The sequence below is a fragment of the Mobula hypostoma genome, chromosome 20 (genome assembly GCF_963921235.1).
Source record: "Mobula hypostoma chromosome 20, sMobHyp1.1, whole genome shotgun sequence".
Classification (NCBI taxonomy): domain Eukaryota; kingdom Metazoa; phylum Chordata; class Chondrichthyes; order Myliobatiformes; family Myliobatidae; genus Mobula; species Mobula hypostoma.
Window position 1 is genome coordinate 50,008,995 of NC_086116.1, and position 26,403 is coordinate 50,035,397.

A 26,403-nucleotide genomic window follows, 5' to 3' on the forward strand; every position below is an offset into this window, starting at 1 on the left:
CCTAGCCTATCTCCCCAAAAGTCTGCCCAGTTTCCATATGCCAGTGTAGGACTTTGTGAACAAAACATGCAAGAGTAATTTTTTTAAACAAAAACCTCAGCCCTTTACTTCCATGACAAACTAAAAGCAGTTGCCTTACATTGACATCATTACATCAGACCCCGTCTCTTAAAGTGAACACAATAATGACAGTGTTTGTGAATTATATAGAGCAGTTTCTACTATGAACAATACCTGTCATCTGTCACCACTTACACTAAACCACACAGCCCCCCCAGAATTCACCAAATCCAGCATTGAGTGTCAATCTGATGCTCATATAAGCTGCCCAGCTTGGGTCCCTTTTGTGCCTTGGTTGCAGTAACATTAGGTGTCCCTGGCTCGTACAGGGGTGTGCTGACATGCACGTGGTCACGTTTTGATGCAAACGGTATGGTAGTGGAACTATCGAGGTCTTGGTGGGCCAGTTTAAGGCAATCTACAGAAAAACATTCAGGTTCACCCTTCCTACGCACAATAAAAGCCTTTTCACCCCGTTCCAAAGCACAGAACTTGCCATCTTAAGGGGGCTTAAATGTTTGGTGATGTGCATGATGGTGGAAAAATACTAACAAGGTAGAACACAGGTCAACTGGAAGCCAAAAATGCTGTATAGATAGATAGATAGATAGATATACTTTATTGATCCCAAGGGAAATTGGGTTTCGTTACAGCCGCAGCAACCAAGAATAGAGCATAAATATAGCAATACAAAAACCACAAACAATCAAACAACAATATGCAGATTATGCCAGATGGAAATAAGTCCAGGACCAGTCTATTGGCTCAGGGTGTCTGACTCTCCACGGGAGGAACTGCAAAGTTCGATGGCCACAGGCAGGAACAACTTCCCGTGACGCCCAGTGTTGTATCTCAGTGGAATATGGCCGAAGTCCAACAGCAAAAAGTTCAATATCCGGTCTACAAACACGTTCCTCGATTGTAATATGACCAGGATTGCACCATCCGTTGTTAACCAGAACAGCAAGCCAACTTCTTTACGCTTACTGCTCTCAGTGCACTTCCGGTCAGTCCGAACGGTCTGGAAGCCATCCATGGAAAAGTTTTGATCGGGTATGTCCTCGTGCAGCCCCGTTTCAGTAAAACACATAACACTGCACTCCCGAAATGTTCTCTGACTCCTGGCAAGCGCCATCAACTCGACCATTTTATTACCCACCAAACTCCTCTTCTCCGTAAGTCTCTGTTGTCTCGACCCGGTCCTCTTTCCTTGCCTTTGTGATCCCTCTCTGCATCTTCTGTGTGCTTTCCTCCAGATTTCAGCCGGGGTGTCCGCCGCTCTGTTTGCTAAACCGGCCGGCATAAGCGCAATCAGCTGGTCCCTGGAATAAACAATGCGACCATACCGCTGCCCCGCTAATGAGACATGTCCGGATGTAACTATTTCCAGCGCTAAAACCCCAAATAAAACTCTCTCCACCAGCATGTTAGAGAGGGTGCAGCTTCAACGTGTTACCGTGAAAAAAAATACAACAAATAACACAAGTTAAAAAAGTAAGAAAACTAATTGGAACGGCTGTAACAGGCTGTATGCACGACCGGCGCATGCGCACTCCATGATGTGTGCCATGTATGCCATGATGTGAGGAAGGAATAGGTGTAAAAGAACTGAGTTTACTGAGGAGAGTGAAATGCTGCTGAGACACTGACCAGACGGTCATGGCGTCAGGAATAAAATCACACCTAATACCCGTAGCAGCTGCAGATGAGTGCAGGTCCTCTTTTGAAGTCATTCTGAGCCCCAGCAGTACCACGGGAGATGATCATGCCCACAACTGTCTGCCAAGGAGACCCAGCACTCAAGGAATGGTGAAACCATTTACATAGGCCATTGGACTGCAGGTGATACACTGTGGTGTGATGCAATTTAACCCTGAGGTCCTGGACCATTGCAGTCCAGAGGTCTGGTGAACTGGAGACTGTCAGAAAAAATATCAGATGGGGTGTTGAACCAAGTGTCCCAGATGTCGAGAAAAGTCCAAGCCATGTCCGCAGCTATCGTTGACGCTAGACAGACGACCACTGACCACTTGGTCTTCTAGTAGACTCACCACCCCAGCTGCAGTGGAACTAATAAGCAATGCTATAATGTTGTAAAATTTGATATTGTCTGTGGTGATCTCTCACAGCACGAACTGGGCTTTTACCATGCAAACCACATAGTAGTGTGCAGCTTCAAAGCGACTGCATTGGTCGACATGTCACTGAGTAACCCTGGAATTGTCCAAGAGCATTGGGATCACAAATGTAGGATTTTGTGAATAAAACATAAAGTCATTTTATGTACTTAACAAAAGCCGCAGCCCTTTACTTCCATTGCAAACAAACTAAAGGCAATCACCTTGCATTGATGTAATTATGTCAGACGCTGTCTCTCAAAGTGAACCAATCAACTCAATGAGTGTTCAAAGGTTCAATTTATTGTCAAAGTACGCACGTACATTACAACTGATATTTGTCTACTCCAGATAACCATTAACATAGAAGGACCATGGGTGATAATAAAAGATATCAACTCCCCACCCCAACACAAAAACAAAGAAACAAAACTCAAGTTTGTGAATTATGTAGAACAGTTTCTAATATAAGATTGTAAGATATAGGAGCAGAATTAGGCCATTTGGCCCATCAAGTCTGGACGACCATTTCATCATCAAGGCTGGCTCATTTCCCTCTCAGTGCCAATCTCCTGCCTTCACCCTGACTAATCAAGAGTCTATCAAACTCTGCCTTAAATTCACCCGATGACTTGGCCTCTATAGCCACCTGTGCCAAAGAATTCACGTATTCACCATTCTCTGGCTAAAGAAACTCCTCCTCATCTCCACTCTAAATGGACTTCCCTTTATTCTGAGGGCGTGTCCTCTGGTCTGAGATTCCCCCATCATTGAAAACATATTTTCCACATCCACTCTATCTTAGCCTTTCAATATTTGATAGGTTTCAATGAGATCCTCCCCTCATTCTTCTGAGTTAGTCAGTACAGGGCAAGAGCACTCTAATGATAAGCCTTTCAATCCCAGAATTTTTGTGAACCTTCTTTGAACCCTTTCCAATGTCTGCACATTCTTTTTTAGATAGGTAGCCCAAAACTGCTCACAACACTCAAAGTGGGGCCTCACCAGTGCCTTATAAAGCCTCAACATTACATCCTTGCTTTTATATTCTAGTCCTCTCGAAATGAATGCTAACATTGCATTTGCCTTCCTCACCACTGACTCAACCTGCAAATTACCTTGAGGGAATCCTGCACAAGGACTCCCGAGACCCTCTGCACCTCAGATTTTTGAATTTTCTCACCATTTAGAAAGTAGTCTAGAAAGAAGGGAGGGAGGCAGAAGAAAGAAAATTATAGGCCAGTTAGTTAGACCTCCCTTTTATTCTTCTACCAAACAGCATGATCATACACTTCCCAACAATGTATTCCATCTGCCATTTCTTTGCCCATTCTCCGAATCTGCCCAAGTCCTTCTGTTGGCTCTCTGCTTCCTCAACACTACCTGCCCTTCCATCAATCTTCATATTGTCTGCAAGCTTGGCCACAAAGCCAACAATTCCATCATTCAAATCACTGACATATAACATAAAAAGCAGGCCGCACATAGAACCCTGTGGAACACCACTAGTCACCGGCAGACAACCAGAAAAGGCTCCCTTTATTCCCACTCTTTGCCTCCTGCCAATCCTCTATTCATGCTAGTATCTTTCCTGTAATACCATGGGCTTGTAAAGCAGCCATGTGTGCCACCTTGTTAAAGGTCTTCTGAAAATCCAAGTACACAACATCAAGTGATTCTCCTTTGTTCTTCCTGCTTGTTATTTCTTCAAAGAATGCCAACAGATTTGTCAGGCAAGATTTTCCCTTAAAGAAATCATGCTGACTTTGGCTTATTTTATCATGTGCCTCCAAGTACCTCAAAACCACATCCATATCCGACTCCAACATCTGCCCAACTACTGAGGTCTAACTAACTGGCCTATAATTTTCTTTCTTCTGCCTCTCTCCCTTCTTGAAGAGTGGAGTGACATTTGCAATTTTCCAGTCCTTTGAACCATTCCAGAATCCACTGATTCTTGAAAGATCATTATCAATGCCTCCACAATCTCTTCAACCACTTCTTTCAGAACGCCAGGGTGTAGACCATCTGGTCCAGGTGACTTATCTATCATCAGACCTTTCAGTTTCCCAAGCACCTTCTCCTTAGTAGTGGCAACTTCATTCATTTTTGTTCCCTAACACACTCCAACTTCCAGCATACTGCTCAAGTCCTCCACAGTGAAAACTGATGCAAAATACTTATTCAGTTCATCCGCCATTTCCTTGTCCTCCAATACCTCCTCTCCAGCATCATTTTCCAGCGGTCTGTTATCTACTCTGAAGAACTTTATCCTCCAATATCATTGACTAGCTTACCTGTGTATTCCACCTTGTCCTTCTTTATGACTTTTTTAGTGGGTCATCAATCACCCATTGCATTACCCTACACCAGCAGCACTTATCTGGACCACCCGCAAGGGCCAACTTCACTCAGCCTCTGTGTCCCCCATGAGTCCAGCTGTGTGGCCTGCACAGCAACTAGAAATCTGCAGGTAAACAACAAATGCACCTATCACAGAAAATCCACCTCCAAAAGCAAAGTTGAAATTGGCTGTATCTTCTGTGAATATTATTATACATACTATCCATTATCTATTGACACTTACTTTAAACCTACTAACTCCTATAGCAACCTGGACTATACCTCCCCCCACCCTGTTTCTTGTAAGAATAGCATCTCTTTCAGTTTCTCTATTTCTGCTGCATCTGTTCTTGAGACAAGGCTTTCTATTCTAGGACTTCTGAAACGTCCACTTTTTTCGCATTGTAGCTACTCTTTAGCTATAGCTAATGAAACCTTCTCCTCCACTTCTGTTCTCGTATCACTTCTCACCCAACAGAACAAAGAAAAAGTTCCCTTGGACCTCATCTTTCACCCCATCTGCCTTCATATTTCCAGCAGTTGCTGCACAATTCCACCAGCGTCACATCTTCCCCTTCCAACCCTTTTTTGCTTTTTGCAGGGACTAATTTGTCCATTGCTCCTTAGTTCTCTCATTCCTCCCCATACACCTATCTTTATCCCTGCACTACCGCCTGCAACCATACAAGTTGTGACATCTGCCCTTACACCCCTTTTCTCATCAACATCCAGGGGCCTAAATAGTCATTCCAGGTGAAACAGAGACTAAAAGTGTTGGCCAGAAAGAAGTACAATCTATAAATAAGTAAACAGTAATGAGGCAAGGGTGGTGGAAACAGATGAAACAGAAGTCTTGTTCTTGCCATGTGCTTGCAGGAATGGAGGTGGCCAGTTTTTGAGACCGTCTTTGCGGCTACCATCAGCCGCCTGGCCTTCTGAGTTCCTCTGGCGTTTTGTAAATTGTTTGGTGAATTGATTCATACAGTTAGGGTTATGGATCCCACAACCTGCCTGGGTTATAGGGGCGTTATGCAGGTGAGTGCTGCACCAGTTGCCTCCATCTCTCACCATTGTGGGCAAGTGCCCGGATCATGGCAAACCTCCAACCGGTCCACTCTGCAATGTTGTCTGCCCATTTATTCCTCTGTGTGTCCCTTTTCCTTTTCCTCTGCACCATTCCCTGAAGGATGGCCTTTGAGAGTCCACTTGATCTTGTTATGAAGCCATACCATCTCAGTTTCCTCTTTACTGTGGACAGTAGATCTTCGCAGCGTCTTGTGTGCTGGATGATGGTTCTTTGTACTTTGTCATTTGAACATGGTCTGTATAGGAGATGCCAAGGAGCCTTCTTGAAGCATTTCATTTCTACTGCCTGGATCTTCTTTTGCAGTTCTGCTGTCAAAGTCCATGATTCGCATGCATACAAGAAGATGGACTGATTTTTGTTGTGATTGGCTCCTCACTGTTTCTCATCAGTTTGGTTTTGTCTGCGCTGATCTCCATGCCATATCTGGTAGATGTATCATCCAGACAGTTCACAAGGCAGGCCATTTCATCCTGACTTCTTGCCAGCCCATCAATGTTATTGACGAACTCAAGGTTGGTTATGATTTGTCCTCCGACGCTGATTGTGCCGATATGATCTTCCAGACCATCTGTCATTATTTGCTCCAGGAAAATGTTGAACAGCGTGGGTGTAAGAAGGCAGTACTCTCCATCCATGCCATGAACAAGTACCACACTCCTAGCTTTGGTGTAGAACTGCTTGATGGTTTGGACCATCTTCTAGCCCAGGATACCTCTCTTCATTGTGGCCCAGAGTGAATCATGCCCTATTGAATGCCTTCCTGAAGTCTATAAACACGTGGAAGATGTCCTGTTGATGTTAGTTGTATTTATCACACAGTACTCAGAGGTTGATTATCTGTTTTTTTTGTACCTTTTCCACTTCTGAATCCAGTCTGCTCTTCAGTGATTATTTCTTCTGCCTGTGGCCTCAGTCTATTCAAGATGACTTTCAACATTACTTTGCTTGCATGGCTGCTAAGACTTATGGTTCCATAATTCTGGCACTGCTCCAAATCAACTTTCTTGGGGGTAATGATGAGTGATTTTGTCCAGGGTGTTGGGCATTCCCAGCAAGGCATTTGATAAGGTACCCCATTGCAAGGTTTATTGGGAAAGTAAGGAGGCATGGGATCCAAGGAGACATTGCTTTGTGGATTCAGAATTGACTTGCCCACAGAAGGCAAAGAGTGGTTGTAGATGGGTCATATTCTGCATGGAAGTCGGTCACCAGTCATGTGCCTCAGGGATCTGTTCTGAGACCTCCTCTCTTCATGATGTTTATAAATGACCTGGATGAGGAAGTGGAGGGATGGGTTAGTAAATTTTCTGACACAAAGGTTGGGGGTGTTGTGGATAATGTGGAGGGCTGTCAGAGGTTACAGCGGGACATCGACAGGATGCAAAACTGAGCTGAGCAGTGGCAGATGAAGTTCAATCCAGATAAGTGTGAGATGGTTCATTTTGGTAGATCAAATATGATGGCAGAATATAGTTTTAATGCTAAGACTCTTGGCAGTGTGGAGGATCAGAGGGATCTTGGGGTCCAAGTCCATAGGACACTCAAAGCTGCTGCGCAGATTGACTCTGTGGTTAGGAAGGCATATGGTGCATTGGCCTTCATCATCTGTGGGACTGAGTTCAAAAGCCAAGAGGTAATGTTGCAGCTATATAGGTCCCTGGTCAGACCCCATTTGGAGTACTATGCTCAGTTCTGGTCACCTCACTACAGGAAGGATATGCAGAAACTATAGAAAGGGTGCAAAGGAGATTTACAAGGATGTTGCCTGGATTGGGAGGCATGCCTTGTGGGAATACGTTGAGTGAACTTGGCCTTTTCTCCTTGGAATTAGCTAACATGAGAGCGCAGATTTTAAGGTGCTTGGTAGCAGGTACAGAGGAGATGTCAGGGACAAGTTGTTCTTTTTTGTGAGTGCGTGGAATGGGTTGTCAGCAATGGTGATGGAGGCGGATGCAATAAGGTCTTTTAAGAGATACTTGGATAGATACATCGAGCTTAGAAACATAGAGGGCTAATGGATAACCCTGGGTAATTTCTAAAGTACATGTTCAGTACAGCATTGTGGGCCGAAGGGCCTGTATTGTGCTGTAGGTTTTCTATGTTTCTATTCCTCGCTCTGCCAGTTCTTACATGGAGCAGAACCTTTGTCTTTATTAAAATTCTTTTTCTCTCATTGGAACGGCACAGTAGTTTTGTGCCATCAAAAATCAATCCTATGGCCACTGTGAATGCAATGTTTTACTACTGCCAATTTCTCCCGGTAACCCAAATACATACACCTCCTGTGCTCCTTGATGAGAGTTTCCACTATGCGACCTGTTTGGCCAATTTATGCTGCTCCACATTCACAAAGAATCCTTTAAACGCCAGCCATCCTGAGTTCCAGGTCATGTTTGACCCACATAAGTTGTGACTTGAACTTCCTTACGGGTTTGTGGATGGTATTAATCCAGTATTTCTTCAGAATCCTGGTAATCCTTTCAGAGACCATAGAAAGATAGGAAAGACAGGCATGGCTTTTGGGACTGACTGGTGAAGGAAGCCATTGAAATAAATCTAGAGAAAAAGAATTCTAACGCAGACAAAGGTCTCGCTCTAAGTAAGAATTGGAGTTCGAATGTAAACAAGGTAGGACAGTGGAAACCTGACTGGACTAGAGCTAACCAATGAGAAGGGATGGGCGACATGGTACAAATACCACTGGACTAGACATGCGTAGGCATCATCCCTGATGAAGATGGCAAAGTTTGTCATTGAAATGGTTAAAATAGATACATGTACCCAGCTGGAAGCTGAGAAGAATTTATTTGTTGTATACTCTGGGAAAGCACTGGATCCCTTTTTTTAAAAAAAAGCACAATAACTTGGGAAAGTAAGAATCAAATTGAAGGAATTACACCTAAACAAAGCAGAGTGCCTAAATTAAATACTGTAGGTTACAAAACAAATTAACCAGTGTCACTTCAAATACAGTGTGTCAGCGAGTTCAGAAGCCTAATCGCCCAAGGGAAGAGATTGTTTCCCATCCTGACCGTTCTTGTCTTCATTCATCGGAGTCTCCCCGCCTGATGTCAAAGAGGATGCTGGATGGTTGGGTGGGATCCTTGATAATACTAAGGGCCCTGTGCATGAAGCACTCCTGATAAATGTCTCCGATGGACAGTAACGATACCCCTATGATCCTCTCAGTGCTCTCACTGTAGGAACTTCCGTTCCGATGTTTAGTTGCTCCCATACCAGATGGAGATGCAGCTTGTCAGTACGCTTTCAATTGTGTTCCAAAATTTGGAGTGGGGGGCGGGGGGGTGGTAGACTCAGTTGTCTCAATCTCCTTAGAAAGTGGTGGCACAGTTGTGGCTTCTTGTTCAGTGAGGTGACATTAATGGACCAGGTGAGATCATCCATGATGTGAACTTCCAGGAACTTGATGTACTTATCTCTCTCTACAGAGGAGACATGTATGTGTAAAGGGAGATGGTTCATGTGCACCCTCCTAAAGTCCACAATCATTTCCTTGGTCTTCTCCACATTCAGACATAGGTTGTTCTTCTCACACCAGTCCGCCAGCTGCTCCACTTCCTCACTGTACTCCGTCTCATCGTCGTTGCTGAGGCCAACCATTGTTGTGTCATCTGCAAGCTTGATGAACAGTTCCAGCTGAAAGCTGCGACACAGTCATGCACCAGCAGTGTGAACAGCAGGGGCAGAACACACAGCCCTGGGGAGCGCAGGGCTCAGCGTAATGGGACTAGGGATGTTGCCGCCCACATGGACTGATTGGGGCCTTTCTGTTAAGTAGTTCAGGATTGCGTTACAGAGGGAAGTTTGAGACCCAGCAAGGACAGTTTCCCCACCAGTTTCTGGGGTATGATGGTGTTAAATGCCAAACTGAAGTCTATAAACAGCAGTCTGGCATATGAGACCCATTTTTCAGGTGGCACAGGACAGAGAGGAGGGCGGAGGCTACTGCGTCTTCAGTGGCACAATTCAAGCAATAAGCAAACTGGAAAGGGTCCAATAAGGCTGGGATAAAGGCTTTAATGCACTCCATAACCGGCCACTCAAAGTATTTCATAATGGTTGATATTAATGCCCCCAGACAATAATTATTTAGAAATGTTACTGTATGGAGAGCCATAAAGCAATACTACAATCAGAAGCTGACACAGGTCAGTCAGATGACTTTGCAGCAATGAAACTGAAATAACAGGGAGTGATCTGACAAGGGAAGAGTCCATCAAATGCAGCTCTTTGTTGTCTCAACAAAATTAATATTAGAGCAGAAAATTTTATGAAATGTTAAAAATAGAAAACATTTTGATTACATATACTTTCAAACTTATTTATAAGCCTCCTGGTTTGGAGGTAGAAATGAATTGATTTAAAAATTAGATGTGCTTCACTTATAAAACTACAAAATGTGCTTTCAGATTTATGGCAAATTATAAAATGCAAAGCAAAATATAAATGTATAATAAGACAGCAGTGTAAGATCTGTCAACAAAATGACTACTTTTAAATAATTAAGCATCCAAATACATTCAACTTTTGTGAACAATTACTGAAATTACTCTTTTTCTCTCTTCAAAGAATTGTCACAGGTTCAAGGCGTGTTTGCAAAAAAAAAATGTTCAACATAAATTCCTGGTCTAATAAATCAGTAAAAGCTGAATAAATTGAATTATCAAGAGCACCACAGAAATGACTGTCCATTGTTCTGGTTGACATTTTGCTGCCCTACCTGTCGAATAATACTTTTCACACAAAGAATAGGAAGCCCCTGGTAATTGGATTTGATGATCCATTTCAAAAGATGATGACCCAGCACTTCAAATACCATACAGACATCTGTAATGTAGTTAAGGAGGAAATTACTCCGATCTAATTATTTTCTATGCCTGGTTATACCGTACATTAATTCTTCATAGTTACTGCTGATCCTATTTCTCATTAATATGAGGAAGCAACCAGTACTCACGATGACAATATTGATCTCGGAAAAATTACAAACTCTACTGCTCAGACATGTTCTCCACCAAATACCCCTCACCTGTTGCCTCTGTGGTACATACAGTGCCTATCAAAAGTATTCAGTCCCCTTGGAAGTTCTCATGCTTTATTATTTTACAAACATTGAATCACTATGGATCTAATTTGGCTTTCTTAACACCAATCAACAGAAAAAGATTCAAAGTGAAAACAACTTTCTACAAAGTGATCCAAATTAATTACAAATATAAAACAAAATAACTGTTTGCACAGGTATTCACCTCCCCCCACCTTTAATATGACATACCAAATCATCACCGGTGCAGCCAATCGGTTTTAGAAGTCACATAATTAGTTAAATGGAGATCTATTATTGGAGACCCGTCTGCAGTCAAGGTGTTTCAATTGTTTGTAGTAAAAACACACCTATACCTGGAAGGTTCAACCGCAGGCGAGTCAGTGTCCTGGCAAAAACTACACCATGAAGACAAAAGAAGACTCCAAGCACCTCTGCAAAAAGGATGTTGAAACACACAGGTCAGAGATGGATACAAGAAAATTTCTAGGTCACTGAATATCCCTTGGAGTACAGCTAAGTCAATCATCAAAAAAATGGAAAGAACAGCTGTAAATCTGCCTAGATCAAGCCGTCCTCAAAAACTGAGTGACCCTGAAAAGAGGGTACTTGTGAGGGAGACCACCAAAAGATCTATGACATCTCTGGAGGAGTTATAAGCTTCAGTGGCTGAGATGGGAGAGACTGCGCAGGGAACAACTGTTGCCTCGGTGCTTCACCAGTCACAGCTTTATGGGAGAGTAGCAAAGAGAAAGCCACTGTTGAAAAAAACTCATGTGAAATCTCAGCTAGTTTGTCAGAAGGCATGTGACAGAATTCTGTCAGCTGGAACAAGGTTCAATGGTCTGATGGAACCAAAATCGAGCTTTTTGGCTATCACACTAAAAGCTATGTTTCATACAAGCCAAACACCACACATCATCAAAAATGCACTACCTCCACCTTGAAGCATGGTGGTGGCTATATCACGCTTTGGAGATGCTTCAATGCAAGGGGACATGGAAAGCTTGAGGATAAAATGAATGCAGCAAAATACAGGGAACTCCTGGAGGAAAACCTGATGCGGTTTGCAAGAGAACTGCAACTTGGGAGAGATTTTGTTTTGTAGCAAGACAATGACCCCAAGCATAAAACCAAAGCTACACAGGAATGGCTTAAAAACAACAAAGTTAATTTCCTGGAGTAGCCAAGTCAGAGTCCAGACCTCCATTCAACTGAGAATTTGTGGCTGTTCCCTCATGATCTCCACACAATCTGACAGAGCTTGAGCAGTTTTGTAACAAAGAATGGGGAAAAACTGCAGTGTCCAGATGTGCAAAACTGATAGAGACTTACCCATGCAGACTCAAGGCTGTAATTGCTGCCAAAGGTGCATCTGCTAAATACTGACTTGAAGGGGGTGAATACTTATCCAATCAATTATTTTGTGTTTTATATTTGTAATTAATTTGGATCTCTTTATGGAGATCTGATTTCACTTTGACATGAAAGTATCTTTTTCTGTTGATCCATGTTAAAAAAGCCAAATTAAATTCAATGTTATAAAACAATAAAACATAGAACCATAGAACCAAGGGGGATGAATACTTTTGATAGGCACTGTACCTGCACTGGCACTCAATCTATTAAGATTTTTAATTTAAAATTCTTATCTCAAATCACTTAATGACCAAATCTTTTCCATCTCTCTGTAATATGCTTGAAAAGACTTATAGATAGACAATTACCCTTTATGATGAGATGTCTGTAAGGCTGCTATGGGAGGCAAGGTAAGTATTACCTTAAAAAATTATGACTGTAACAAATCTGTAAAAACTACAATTTCTTAGATTTCTAAATTTTTGTAGGTACAGGTGAGGTGTCAAGAGGGCAATAAATGTGGAATTCTATTCAAGAAGGGCAGTGGAAATAAATTGTGATAATTCTGAGGATTAAGATTAAGCTGTATTTAGAGTAGCAGGAATGAATCAAGGATAGTCAATGTGACTTTATTATGGTAAGGATCCTACCTGATTAATTTCATTGACTTTTTAAGGGAGATAACCAAGTGTGTAGTGAGGGTAATGGAGTTGTAGTCTACAGGAACGCCAAGAAGGCCTTTGACAAGGCCCACATGGGACACTGGTCCAAAAAGTTAAAGCCCATGGGATCAAAGCCAATTTGGCAAACTGGATCTGAAATTCACTCTTGATTGGAAGCTGAGGATGATGGACAAGGATTGCCTTTTGTGACCTGAAGCCTGTGACTAGTGGTGCTATAAGAGGATCAGTGCGGAGACCCCTTTGTGTACACTTTAGTAATCTGGATTTGAATGTTAACAGTGTAATTACTAAGTTCTGAAATGATACACAAATTGGTGCTGTTAACTGTGAGGAAGATTATCATCATCTACAAAATTATACTGATGACTTGATAGGATAGGGAAGAAAATGGCAGATGGAATTTAATCATGCAAGGGTGTGAGGTGATTCATTTTGGTAGTTCTACTAAGCATCGATATACATAATGATTAGTAGAAAAGAGGGGCCTGGGATATATGTTCAAGTATTCCAGAAGGCAGCAGAACTACGAGATACAATATTTAATATGACACAAGGAATATTTGCCTTTATTAGCCAGGGCTTTGACTACTACAAGGTCATTATATAACAATTTTATACATCAATTAGGCCACACTCTGTTCAGTTCTGATCACTGGATAGGGTACAATGGGAATCACCGGGATATTTTGGGATAGAATGCTTCAGGAATGTGTAGAAGCTGGATGGACTGGAACAGAGAAGGGGAATCTGACTGAGGTACATAAAATAAGGAAAGGCATATACAGACTAAAAACATGGAAAAAACTTGTCCACTTAGCAGAGATGTCTATAACCAGAGGCCACAGGATTTTGGTAAGGGCTGTGAGGCATGGGGTACTTGGGAGTTTTTTTTTACTCAGAGGGAAGTTGAAATATGAAAAACACTACAAGGGTGGTGGAAATGGTACTCTCACAACATTTAAGTAATATATAGATGAGCATTTGAAATGCCAAGGCATAAAATGTTTGGTCTGAGTGCTGTTAAATAGGATCAGTGTAGACAGGTATATGATGATTGCTTGGTGGTAGATTGCAGGGGTGATGGTAGAAGGTTGTTTATTAACTAGTTAACCAGGAACAATACTTGTAGGTTGCTAGTTTACAGTGGGATGGCACTTAATAAGGATTTGCTTTGAAAGTTTACAAGGCAATCTCTTCTACTAATACTTGATCAAATTATGGCCAAATTAAAATTCACTTCTGGCTAATTAAAACAGTCCTTTCTCTTCTCCCTACAATTCAATCAGAATTCCCTAGCCTAAACACTGGGTACCCATGGGAACTTTACTGTTGAAAGAAAGACTTCCTGCAGGAACAGATTTCCAGTTAGAACATGAGTTTAATTGGAAAAAAGGATTGAAGTTACAAAAAAAAAATAAAATCACAGTTCAGTTTTCTTGGAATGCAACCCTTCAGTAACATGAAGGTGCATTATATTCAGACAAATAAGCAAAGCAAATACAGAATAGATACTACATTTCTGTCTGAACTGCACATCCCCACTTATTCAATAATTTTAACTCTCTTTATGGTGTGGCACATGAATTTTTAAAAAATTAAATACACTTGTGTATTGAACTTAAGTCTCAGAAATATTGTACCATTTGATAACTCTACAATTACATTATTCCCACTTCCAAATATATGCCATACATTAACACAAACTCAAAACCATAGTCTTCTAAATATTTCCAACACAGTGGATTCCGGTTAAGTGGGCCATCAGTTAACTGGAGCAGCTGCTTATTTGGGACTCTTAAAGAACAAAAACATGTTGAGAATATAGCCAGGATTTCCTTCATTTATTTGGGATTCTAAGTCATTTAATTGGGCAAGAAGACTGTTGCCAAACAGTTTCTAACTAGTGTCAGTCACATGCACTTATGTTGCCAAACACTACACTATGCTCAGAGCAAACACTTTTTAAACAGTATTAGTTGCATGTGCTTGAGTTTAAAAAAGCAGTGATTTTTGTCACTGATAGTTGGCAAGAAATAAGCAGCAAGACAATCCAGAATTGTTTTGCTCATAGTAGTTTCAAGCAGTGGTCCCCAACCTCCGGGCCGCGGACCGTTACATTGCCGCAAAGAATGCAGCAGTGGCCGGAACTCACCCAGCACATCTATAAGAAAAAAGCCGAAATAAGCAAGCTAATTAATTAGGTGCCGCCCGGCATGAAAATGTCGGCCCAGATCAGAGGCGACACAATCGGCAATCGCCTCTGATCTGGGCCGACATTTACGTGCCAGGCAGCACCTATTTAATTAGCTTGTTTATTTCAGCTTTTTTCTTAAAGATGTGCTGGGTGTGTTCCGGCCACCGCTGCACCCCTGCATGCTTCGCAGCATTGTATACATGGTCCACGGCCTGGAGGTTGGGGACCACTGGTTTCAAGCACTCAGGCTTAGAGATGCCAGAAATGGCCGGGACTGAAAATGAAACGATTTCAATACTTTGACAAGTTAAGAACAAAGAATCTGAAGGTTTCAACAATCATCTTGAATGTTACCATGACATTAAGATATGGAGAATGCAGTCATCCAAAGCATTACATGAAAGCAGTCCATCTGCACTATGTATCTGCAGTGATTTTGTTCATTTACAGTCAATCAAAAGAATACGGCAGCATAGTGTACACAATGAATTCCTCCATCGATAACTATTAGGAACTAATACAGTTTCATTGTTCTATCATTGTATTGATAGTGTTCCAATTTGTTCTATATTTCATTTAAATATATAACTTGTTACTCAGTTAAATGGTAATTTGTCTTTTTATATCTTTTTAACTATTTCCATGAAGCATCAGCTAAATGTGACAGCCGCTTAATTGGGCCAAAGTGTACTGGTCCTGATGTGTCCCAAATAACCAGAATCCACTGTAATTACAAATGTAATAATGATTAAAACAAAACAGGTTTTAATCCCTCACTGAAGCTAATCGTTGTTTTGACATTGAATTTGAGAGCGCTAATTTTCTGTTCTAAGAGAAACTGATGCATTCAATTTATTAATCCTTTACTTCCAGACACGACTGAAGTCATATCTAATACTGTCGTCTTATTCCAGGACCTAATTGTTGCTTCATTTGGCAATTCCTGATCTCAGCATAAATCATGTACTAAACCCACAATAATCGAAGAGAAACAAAATCAGCAAGGTAGAATGGCTCTGTGCACAACGGCTGTGAATAACTTAGGCTTTTACAAGTTTGGGAAATCAGATTGTTCAGAAATTGGGAGTAGATCTTGGAGAAGGCAAACACTTCAGTGAATAAGAAAGAAATTGTAATAGGGAACCGCTTCTCAAGAGTGGAAACAAAGTAGTAAATAACTGCATAGTGGCAGGACAGTGAAATGCAACCATTTGTGAAGAAACAGTGGCGTGCTGCTGTTTAAACTACAGAGTAGCTTTTGGCTTGTTTAATTTAATATATATGTATGCCCTGGTTAAGATTTTTACTGCTATGCTGTAGGTACTTCATTTTACCAGTTCCTTAAGAGCAGTCTGTTCTGCTTTTAGCATGTTTGGGTTTAAACTAATGATAAAGGGCTAACACAAGGAAATCTGCAGATACTGGAATTTCAAGCAACACACATAAAAGTTGCTGGTGAACGCAGCAGGCCAGACAGCATCTCTAGGAAGAGGTACAGTCGACGTCTCGGGCCAAGGCCCTTCGTCAGGACTAACTGAAAGAAGAGCTAGTAAGAGATTTGAAAGTGGGAGGAGGAGAGGGAGATCCAAAATGAAAGGAGAAGACAGGAAGGGGAGGGATGGAGCCAAGAGCTGGACAGTCGATTGGCAAAAGGGGTATGAGAGGATCATGGGACAGGAGGCCGAGGGAGAAAGAAAGGAGGAGGGGTGAAGCCCAGAGGATGGGCAAGGGGTATAATAAGAGGGACAGATGGAGAAAAAGGAGAGAGAGAGAGAATGTGTGTATATAAATAAATAAATAACGGATGGGGTACGAGGGGGAGGTGGGGCATTAGCGCAAGTTTGAGAAGGCAACGTTCATGCCATCAGGTTGGAGGCTACCCAGACGGAATATAAGGTGTTGTTCCTCCAACATGAGTGTGGATGTTGTTCAACCTAGGAATGTTGTGTCAGCCAATCAGGATAGTGGAATTGGGAAAAGATTCTAGAGAACACTAGTGTGGAGTCCTTTTGGCGGGAGCTGGTAGAGGACAGGAGGGAAGATGGCTGAGGATACCATCCCTGTTGCACAAGGTGCTTGGTGCAGATAAATGGCTTCAAGGAGGAAGGACCAGTACTCCCATGGGGGAGCCCATTTGTTTGAGGTGGATTGTTGAGGGGTATTCTGAAGGTAGTGTATGCTTTCATGCAGACCATGGGTCCAGAGTGCAAGTTAAAGACAATTTCGAGATGAGCTCCAACTTACCTGCGCATTTGGACTCAGTTAACTGTTATGGACCCTTTTTATTTTTTCCCCTGTTCTTTTTCCTACTGATTGTTTGATAAAGCTGACATTTGTAAATATACTTTCCTTATAATTGTGTATGATCTGTTATTTCTCACCGACAGCTAATTGCGCGGGGTAGTATTTACACAGTGTTCATACAGACTGGGGTTTCGGTAGTCGAGAAATCCTAACTTCCCAGTTTTGGTGGGACCCAAGTCATACTGATCCTGGATGTACGGAGTTTGAGAAAGGTGGTTTTCTCACCACTGCATCCAGTGGCTGTTAGGTCAGGTACAGGCAGCTATAGCGAGGAGCTAACTAGCTGCATCTCTAGAGACGCCGGAAAAAAGGGTTTCATATATAACATACATAATAATTAAGGATGTTGAAATGTCAAAATTAACTAGAATACAACCTGATATTCGTGGGGGGAATACTTAGCAAGGACATATGGGGTTGCCACCACCCCCTAAATAGACAGCAGGAATTTGAGCGGTAAATATATATGAAAATTAAAGACAGTTGTAGGAATAGTAGTTTGTACTAGGCAGTGATTTACACTTCCCTGATATTGACTGGGATCACTAGGGGATTAGATGAGATAGTTAAAGTGCGTCCAGAAGTTTTGTGAAACAATATATATATGGTCTCAACAGAGAATGAGTTACACTCAATCTCATCTTAGAAAATAAAGCTCACCAAGAGGGTGATGCGTTAACGGGTAAACTCTTTAGGACCAATGACCACAATTCTATTAGTATCAAGACAGTTAGAGTAAAAAAAGAACTTGTCCCAAATTCATATCATATATTGGCAATTGGAAGGCAAATTTCAATAGCATCAGAGAGGAATTCACAGATTTTCTGAGTTTGCAGGTAAAGGGATTGCTACCAAGTGGGAGGGTTTGAAAACTAAGACATAAAGAGTCAGGGCCAGTTTGTTCTTTTTCAAGTGAAGGGCAAGGCCTGCAAGATTAGGTAACCAGGAGTGATGAAGAATATGAAGAGTTTGATCAGGAAAAAGAAGAAAACCTATGTCAGGTATAGCCAGCTGAAATCAACTGGAGGAGCGCAAGGGATGTAGAAATACATTAAGAGGGGAATTAGGAGGGTAAAATGAGCCGATAAGGTACTCCTCACAGATAAGAAAAAGGAGAGTCCTACAAGATTCTATAAATATACTAAGGGTAAAATAGTAACTGGGATGAGAGTAATTCTCATTAAAGATCAGTGTGGTAATCTATGTATGGAAACATGGGTATTGCAGAATATTTCTTGTCTGTAATTAGTGTGGTGAAGGCAATTGAAGTTATCAAGTTGAGGAGAGGGAACAGTGATAACCTGGAACATATAATATTATAAAGGAGGAGGTGTTGGTGGTTTTGAAAGGCAAAAAGGTGGATAAATCCCTGAGGCCTGATCTGGTATGCTCTAGGATGTTGTGTGTAACAATGCAGGAGATTGCTCCTACCTTGGCAGAGATTTCTATATCTTTGTTAGCTATAGGTGAGGTACTGGGAGACTGGAGAAAACTAATGCCGTACCCTTTAATTAAAAAGAGCAACAGAGATAAGCCAAGGGAGCCTTATATTAATGGTGAGGAAATCATTGTAAAGGATTGAGGGAATTTATTCACATTGAAAAGGCAAGGACTGAATGGGGTCAGTCAGCATGGCTTTGTGTGGGGGGAATCATGCCTCAAAATCCAACTGATCTTTTCTTTGAAGAGGTAACTAATTGCAGTCATGAGGTAGGGCGGTAAACACTATCTACATGGATCTTGGCAAGGTCTTTGACAAGGTTTCACACAGTAAACTGATCCAGAAGGTTAAAACACATGGAATTCAGGGCAAGAGGGTTGTTTTGTAGGTTGGAGGCCTATAACCAATGATGTGCCACAGGGATCTATGCTTGGTCCTTTATTGTTTGATATACATATTAATAATCTAAAAGCAAATACAGATGGCATCACTAGCAGTAGATAGTGAAGAAGATTGTCTATGGTTACAAAAGGATGCTGATCAACTAGAATAGTGGGCAAGGGAATGGCAGATGGAATTTAATTCTGATAAGTACTAAGTGATGCATTTTGGGAAGTTAAACCAGAGGACATCGTAAAGACTAAATGCGAGTCTCTGCAGACTGTTGATGAAGTACATAATTCCCCCAAGGTGGCAACACAGGTAGATAAGATACTTGTCTTCATCAGTCAAGGTACTGAGTCAAAGAACTGAAGCATCACGCTACAGTTGTATAAAATGTTGGTTAGGCCACATGGTAGGAAAGATGAGATTACACTCGAGAAGGTGCAGGTTCACAAGATATTGCCTGGATTGGAGGTCTTGAGTTATCAGGAGAGAGTGGATAGGCTGGGCCTGTTTCCCTTGAGTGAAGGAGGCTGAGAGATGAAAAGATATAGGAATATAAAATTATTAAGAGGTATACATAAAGTAGATAGCCAGTGAAAATTTCCCATGGCAGAATTATCTAAAGCATAGACTTCAGGTGAGAGAAAATTTAAAGCGGTAATTTTTTCATACAAAGACTAGTTGGTATCTGCATTGAGCTGCAGAGGATGGGTAGGAAGCATGAACAATATTAATGTTCAAGAATCATCTGGACCAATACTTGAATGAGGAATACCTGAAGGAAAATGGAACTAATGCAGCCATGTGGAAGTACTATAGCTGAGCATGCAGGATGGGATAAACACTGTAGGCTGAAGGGTCTGTTTCTATAGTGTACATCTTTTTAAAACTATAAAATAAGAATTCTATAATTGACCCTTCAAACGTACCATCAACAGCCATAGACAAAGGCTTTTTGTGGGGGAATGGTACACAATTCAAAATATTCTATCTAATGTTTTGTCTTGATTATAACAGAACTTTAAAGGCAAGTTTATACATGACAATTTAAAAGAATGTACAAATATAGTAACCCTATATTTAACAAAAGATTTCTGAAGGACCTTTACAAGGATGCTATATATTTTGAACCACAAAAAGTAAATCACAAAAGGATACGTATTCCATTCATGCCCGAAAGTTTGAAATCATCAATTAATTGTACCACCATGTCCTTATTTGGATCATTGGGATCACTTTCTCGTACCTGGGAACATTAAAACAAACAGAATATCATCTGTTATACTTAAACATATTGTAAATATAATTTATTTAGCCACATACTAATTTATACTTGGAAAATTGCATAAATATTATTCTTCTAATATAGAAACTTACTTCATAAATTCTTAGGGTATTAAGTTCACAAAACAATCTAAATATCCATAAATAAACAGAAGATCAAATGCAATACAATTAGAGGTAAAACTGCTTGAAATAGCTGTTAGTTTTATATCTGTAACCCTACTATACTCTCATTAGAATCAAATACATTGCAAAAATCAATGCCAGTTAATGATCTTAATTTCAATAACATTTAAATACCAAAGGAACTTTAAAGTAAACTCTTACACATGAAAAAGATACATAAAGATACATTGCCTATGCAATATCACACTTTTACAGTTATTATTTTTTGCTATATTTTCATTTGTCTGCATCATATACAAAGAAACACATTAACCTCAAAAATAGATGTCATATTTAATTTTATTATTGCAGAGCACTGTGAAATTGTCCAAAAAGACTTTAAAAATGTGATTTTGACAATAAAACAAGACCTACATTGTTCCTAATAGGAACATCCTTTAAGGTATCAAATAAACCGCTGCTTCAAATCATAAACACGAGAAAGTCTGCAGATGCTGATAATTCAAAACAACACACATAAAATGTTGAAAGAACTCGACAAGTCAGGTAGCATATATGGAAATGAATAAACAGTCGATGTTTTGGGCCGAGACCCTTCTTCAGTCCTGTGTAATCACTTGGATAATAGATTTCCTGACAATGAGTTAGAAGAATAGCAAGCTTTTGACCCCGTTGCTGCTGCAAATGTAACTGATTTTGAATTTGGAAAAGAGATTGTTTTAGAGTGTTCTGTATTTAATATTTCAGTGATATTTGAGTAATATTGTAAATGTATTGTTTAATTAAGCATTCAATGTTGTTCACATAACGTATTGCGGGTTATCTCTACAAATACGTAGATGGCATACATCACGCAACCACGTGATACGTGCATGCCTCACTTAAAGTAAGAATGGACTAAGACACATCTCTCGGTTCCCTTGTTTTCCTTTCAATTGTTTTTTGTTTTGGAGTATAGAAACAAAGAACATGAATAACTGTCAATTCTTGTTGACTTTGTTGGAACATTTCAAGCTTCTAGTGCTAACTGTGAATATGGATTCAGTCTTATGAATTCAATCTAATGTAAATTCATAAACCAACTAGCAGTGGAACATTTGGATGATCTAATGAGGATTATAATGTATCTTTTATCTGGATACGAAATTAATCTGAACAGTGTTTACAGGCAATGAACTTGTTATAAAGACAGATGAGATGAAGTTTATGAAATGTGAAAGATTTTCTTTGTTATACTGTATTTTATTATACCCTTCAATTAATAAATAAAACCAAAGTATGTGATTTTTCAATTTTCATTCTCAATATTCATAGATGCATATTATAAAAGTAATTATTGAAAGTGCCATGCGGTTTTCCTGCTTAGAGTGATAGTTGGTCTGCATCGCTGTAAAAAAAATGAGGAAATGTTGCCCCAGTGGCACAATATTTCATTTAACTCTATACATGTCTATGGCTGAATAACAATACATTTGAGCTTAAACATAAAAAGCCTCAAAGGAGGTTGTCTGGATGGGGGGTGGGGGGAGGAAGTAACAAACTAAATACAAGCATCTTCTCCAAAGACTGAGAATCTCAAAGCAAGATAAGTAAAAAAAAACCTTATTACACAAAAAGTATGAACTAGTAGGCGCTAGAGAGATAATAAAGTTGTTTGCATCTTAATAATTTTGAAAATCTGTATAAATGGTATTTAACAAGTTTAGAATACCTTTCCAAATCAGTGAAGCACATAAGCTTCACCTTGGGTCAGTCACTAAATGTGCAGTTAAAAAAGTTAAAGTCTGTCCCAAGCCTTGTGGCCCATCAGGCTGGTGCTTATGCCAGTTTCTGTGGCGTGAAGCAACTGAGAGTACAAGATACCCCCCCCCCAGATAGGACGCCAGTCTATCGCGAGGTTAACCCCAGCATTTGCCATTTTCAGCTGGGTGGACTGGAGCAGCGTGTGGTTAAGTGCCTTGCTCAAAGGCACAACACGCTGCCTTGGCTGAGACTCGAACCCATGACCTTCAGATCGTAAGCCCATCGCCCTAACCACTTGGCCATGCGCCACGGTAGCCAAAGTTAATTGGAAGTGCAACATTTTTAATTCCATTTATAGGACCTGGCTGTCAATGGAAAGAGCAGCATTTATGGCCACTCATTTGAGGACAAGTAAGGAAGAAAGGCAATGAGCTGCCTTACAGAATGACTGTAGAATGACAACAGACTTAACCAGAAAACCAACACCATGGCTATTTACAAGAAGGGGATGATCAGACTCGGTTTCATATGGTTTCAATGTGTGCAACAGGATGTTGGAGATTTTTTTGTTACCAGTCTATTGTAGCGACTGCAGTCTTCTTTGCTGCTTTATGATGGAGCAGCAGCATAGTTGCTGGTGATGCAAAAAGACGAAATAAACTCATCAAGGCAGGATCTGTCCTTGGCTACGATCTGGACTCTTCAGTTAGTGGTGGAGGGGAGGTCACTAAACAAACTATTATTCACTTTGGACAATCTCGGACATCCTCTCCATAACCTACTGAATAAGTGGCAGAGCACTTTTCCAAACAGACTTATACAGCTTCCCTGTCATAAGAATTCTTACAGAAATTCTTTCCTACCAAAAGCAATAAACATATACAGCAGTTTATCTCTGTGCGACAGGAGAACACACACACAGTGCAATAGTCTCTGCTTAATTATTTCGTATATTATTATCGCACATTAGTGCATTATTGTGTATATTATTATTCTGTACATTATTAATAAAGTCTGCACGCTGCTAAGTGTGTTTTTAAATGTTGCTGCTGCAACAAAAGCAATTCCCACTCAGGATCAATAAAGTACTTACTATTATTATTTAATTCTTTGGTGAAGGTGCTCCCACAATGCTGTTGGGCAAGGGGCCAGTGTTTAGATCAAGTGGCAATGGAAGGCCGGCAACGTGCCCTCTTCTAATTGCTACTATCAAGGAGATGGTACAGGAGCCTGAAGACTCAATGTTTCAAGAAAAGCTTCATCTCCTCCATGATCAAATTTCTGAATGGAAAATGGACCCATAAACACTACCTCAGTATTTTTCCTCTCTTTTCTGCATTAATTTAATTTCCTTTTTTTCCAAATATACTTCTCATTGTAATTTATAGTTTTAATTATTATAGAAACATAGAAAATCTACAGCAGAATACAGGTCCTTCAGCCCACAATACTGTGCCGAACATGTACTCAGAAATTACCTAGGGTTACCCATAGCCCTCTATTTTTTTAAGCTCCATGTACCTATCCAGGAGTCTCTTAAAAGACCCTATTGTATCCACCTCCACCAACGTTGCCGGCAGCCCATTCCACGCACTCACCACTCTCTGCGTAAAAAACTTAAACTCGACATCTCCTCTGTACCTACTTCCAAGCACCTTAAAACTGTGCCCTCTCATGTTAGCCATTCCAGCCTTGGAAAAAAGCCTCCGACTATCCACACGATCAATGCCTTTCATCATCTTATACACCACTATCAGGTCACTTCTCATCCTCCATCGCTCCAAGGAGAAAAGGCCAAGTTCACTCAACCTATTCTCATAAGGCATGCTCTCCAGTCCAGGGAACATCCTTGTAAACCTCCTCTGCACCCTTTCTATAGTTTCCACATCCTTTCTATAGTGAGGTGACCAGAACTGAGCACAGTACTCCAAGTGCGGGTTGACCAGGGTCCTATAAAGTTGTAGCATTACCTCTCGGCTCTTGAACTCAATACCATGGTTGATGAAGGCCAATGCACCATATACCTTCTTAACCACAGGGTCAATCTGCAGAGCAGCTTTGAGTGTCCTACAGACTTGGACTCCAAGATCCCTCTGATTCCCCCACACTGCCAAAAGTCTTACCATTAATACTATATTCTGCCATCATATTTGACCCACCAAAATGAACCATCTCACACTTATCTGGGTTGAAATTCATCTGCCACTTCTCAGCCCAGTTTTGCATCCTATCGATGTCCCGCTGTAACCTCTGATAGCCCTCCACACTATCCACAACACCCCCAACCTTTGTGTTATCAGCAAATTTACTAACCCATCCCTCCACTTCCTCATCCGGGTCATTTATAAACATCACAAAGAGAAGGGGTCCCAGAACAGATCACTGAGGCACATCACTGGTCACCGACCTCCATGCAGAATATGACCCATCTACAACCACTCTTTGCCTTCTGTGGGCAAGCCAATTCTGGATCCACAAAGCAAGGTCTACTTGGATCCCATGCCTCCTTACTTTCTCAATAAGCCTTGTATGGGGTACCTTATTAAATGCCTTGCTGAAATCCATATACACTACATCTACTGCTCTACCTTCATCAATGTGGTTAGACACATCCTCAAAAAATTCAATCAGGCTCGTAAGGCACGACCTACCTTTGACAAAGCCATGCTGACTATTCCTAATCATATTATGCCTCTCCAAATGTTCATAAATCCTGCCTCTCAGGATCTTCTCCATCAACTTACCAACCAATGAAGTAAGACTCACTGGCCTATAATTTCCTGGGCTATCACTACTCCCTTTCTTGAATAAGGGAACAACATAGCAACCATCCAATCCTCCGGAACCTTTCCCAACCCCATTGATGATGCAAAGATCATTGCCAGAGGATCAGCAATCTCCTCCCTTGCCTCCCACAGTAGCCTGGGGTACATCTCATCTGGTCCTGGAGACTTACCCAACTTGATGCTTTCCAAAAGCTTCAGCACATCCTCTTTCTTAATGTCAATATGCTCAAGCTTTTCACTCCGCTACAAGTCAGCCATTATTATCACCTTCTCAAGGGGAGAAAGAGATGGGCAATAAATGGCTCCATGCTGAAAACTGAATAAATCAATAGATAAATGAATAGACTTCAAGTTGATCTCTATCAAAGCAGTGATGTATTGTGTCTGGAAGAAATGTTGGGAATTGTTCTACAATTAAATCTATCCTGGGAAAGAAGAATGGGAGAGTAGGGTCCATGGTCCTCCAGTGATGCTCTGGAGACCCAAGGAGAGAGGGTCTCTTCAAACATGTGACTAAAAAGCAGTGAGCAATATGGAGAAGGATCGATTTTTTCACAACAATGGGAAAACCTAGTAAATGCACTATAACATGTCAAACATCATAAGTCCCTCAGTAACTTTTTTTAAACAGAGGCTTTTCTCCAGGGCTGGAATGACTAGCACGAGAGGGTACAGTTTTAAGATGCTTGGAAGTAGCTACAGAGAAGATGTCATGGGGTAAGTTAATTAGTTTGTTTGTTTGTTTTTTTTTACACAGAGAGTGGTGAGCGCATGGAATGGGCTGCTGGCGATGGTGGTGGAGGCAGATATAGAAACATAGAAAATAGGTGCAGGAGTAGGCCATTCGGCCCTTCAAGCCTGCACCACCATTCAGTATGATCATGGCTGATGATCCAACTCAGAACCCTGTACCTGCCTTCTCTCCATACTCCCTGATCCCTTTAGCCACAAGGGCCATATCTAACTCCCTCTTAAATGTAGCCAATGAACTGGCCTCAACTGTTTCCTGTGGCAGAGAATTCCACAGATTCACCTCTCTCTGTGTGAAGAAGTTTTTCCTCATCTCCGTCCTAAAAGGCTTCCCTTTTATCTTTAAACTGTGACCCCTCGTTCTGGACTTCCCCAACATCGGGAACAATCTTCCTGCATCAAGCCTGTACAATCCCTTTAGAATTTTATACGTTTCAATAAGATCTCCCCTCAATCTTCTAAATTCCAGAGAGCATAAGCCTAGTCAATCCAGTCTTTCCTCATATGAAAGTCCTGCCATCCCAGGAATCAATCTGGTGAACCTTCTTTGTACTCTCTATGGCAAGAATGTCTTTCCTCAGATTAGGGGACCAAAACTGCACACAATACTCCAGGTGTGGTCTCACCAAGGCCTTGCACAACTGCAGTAGAACCTCCCTGCTCCTGTACATGAA

General features: G+C 41.1%; 1 protein-coding gene across 12 annotated transcripts in view; it reads right to left on the reverse strand.

Annotated features, from left to right (window-relative positions):
• The window catches only part of LOC134359513 (SRSF protein kinase 2-like), a 230,446-nt gene that overhangs the window by 57,489 nt on the left and 146,554 nt on the right, over positions 1-26,403 (reverse strand). For all 12 annotated transcript variants that reach the window (XM_063072869.1, XM_063072866.1, XM_063072867.1 and 9 more), the window contains 2 exons: positions 20,199-20,286; positions 10,349-10,455 (listed from right to left, as the gene is read on the reverse strand). In XM_063072869.1, the coding sequence (XP_062928939.1) occupies positions 10,349-10,455; positions 20,199-20,286 (195 nt within the window). The remainder of the gene's footprint in view (positions 1-10,348; positions 10,456-20,198; positions 20,287-26,403) is intronic.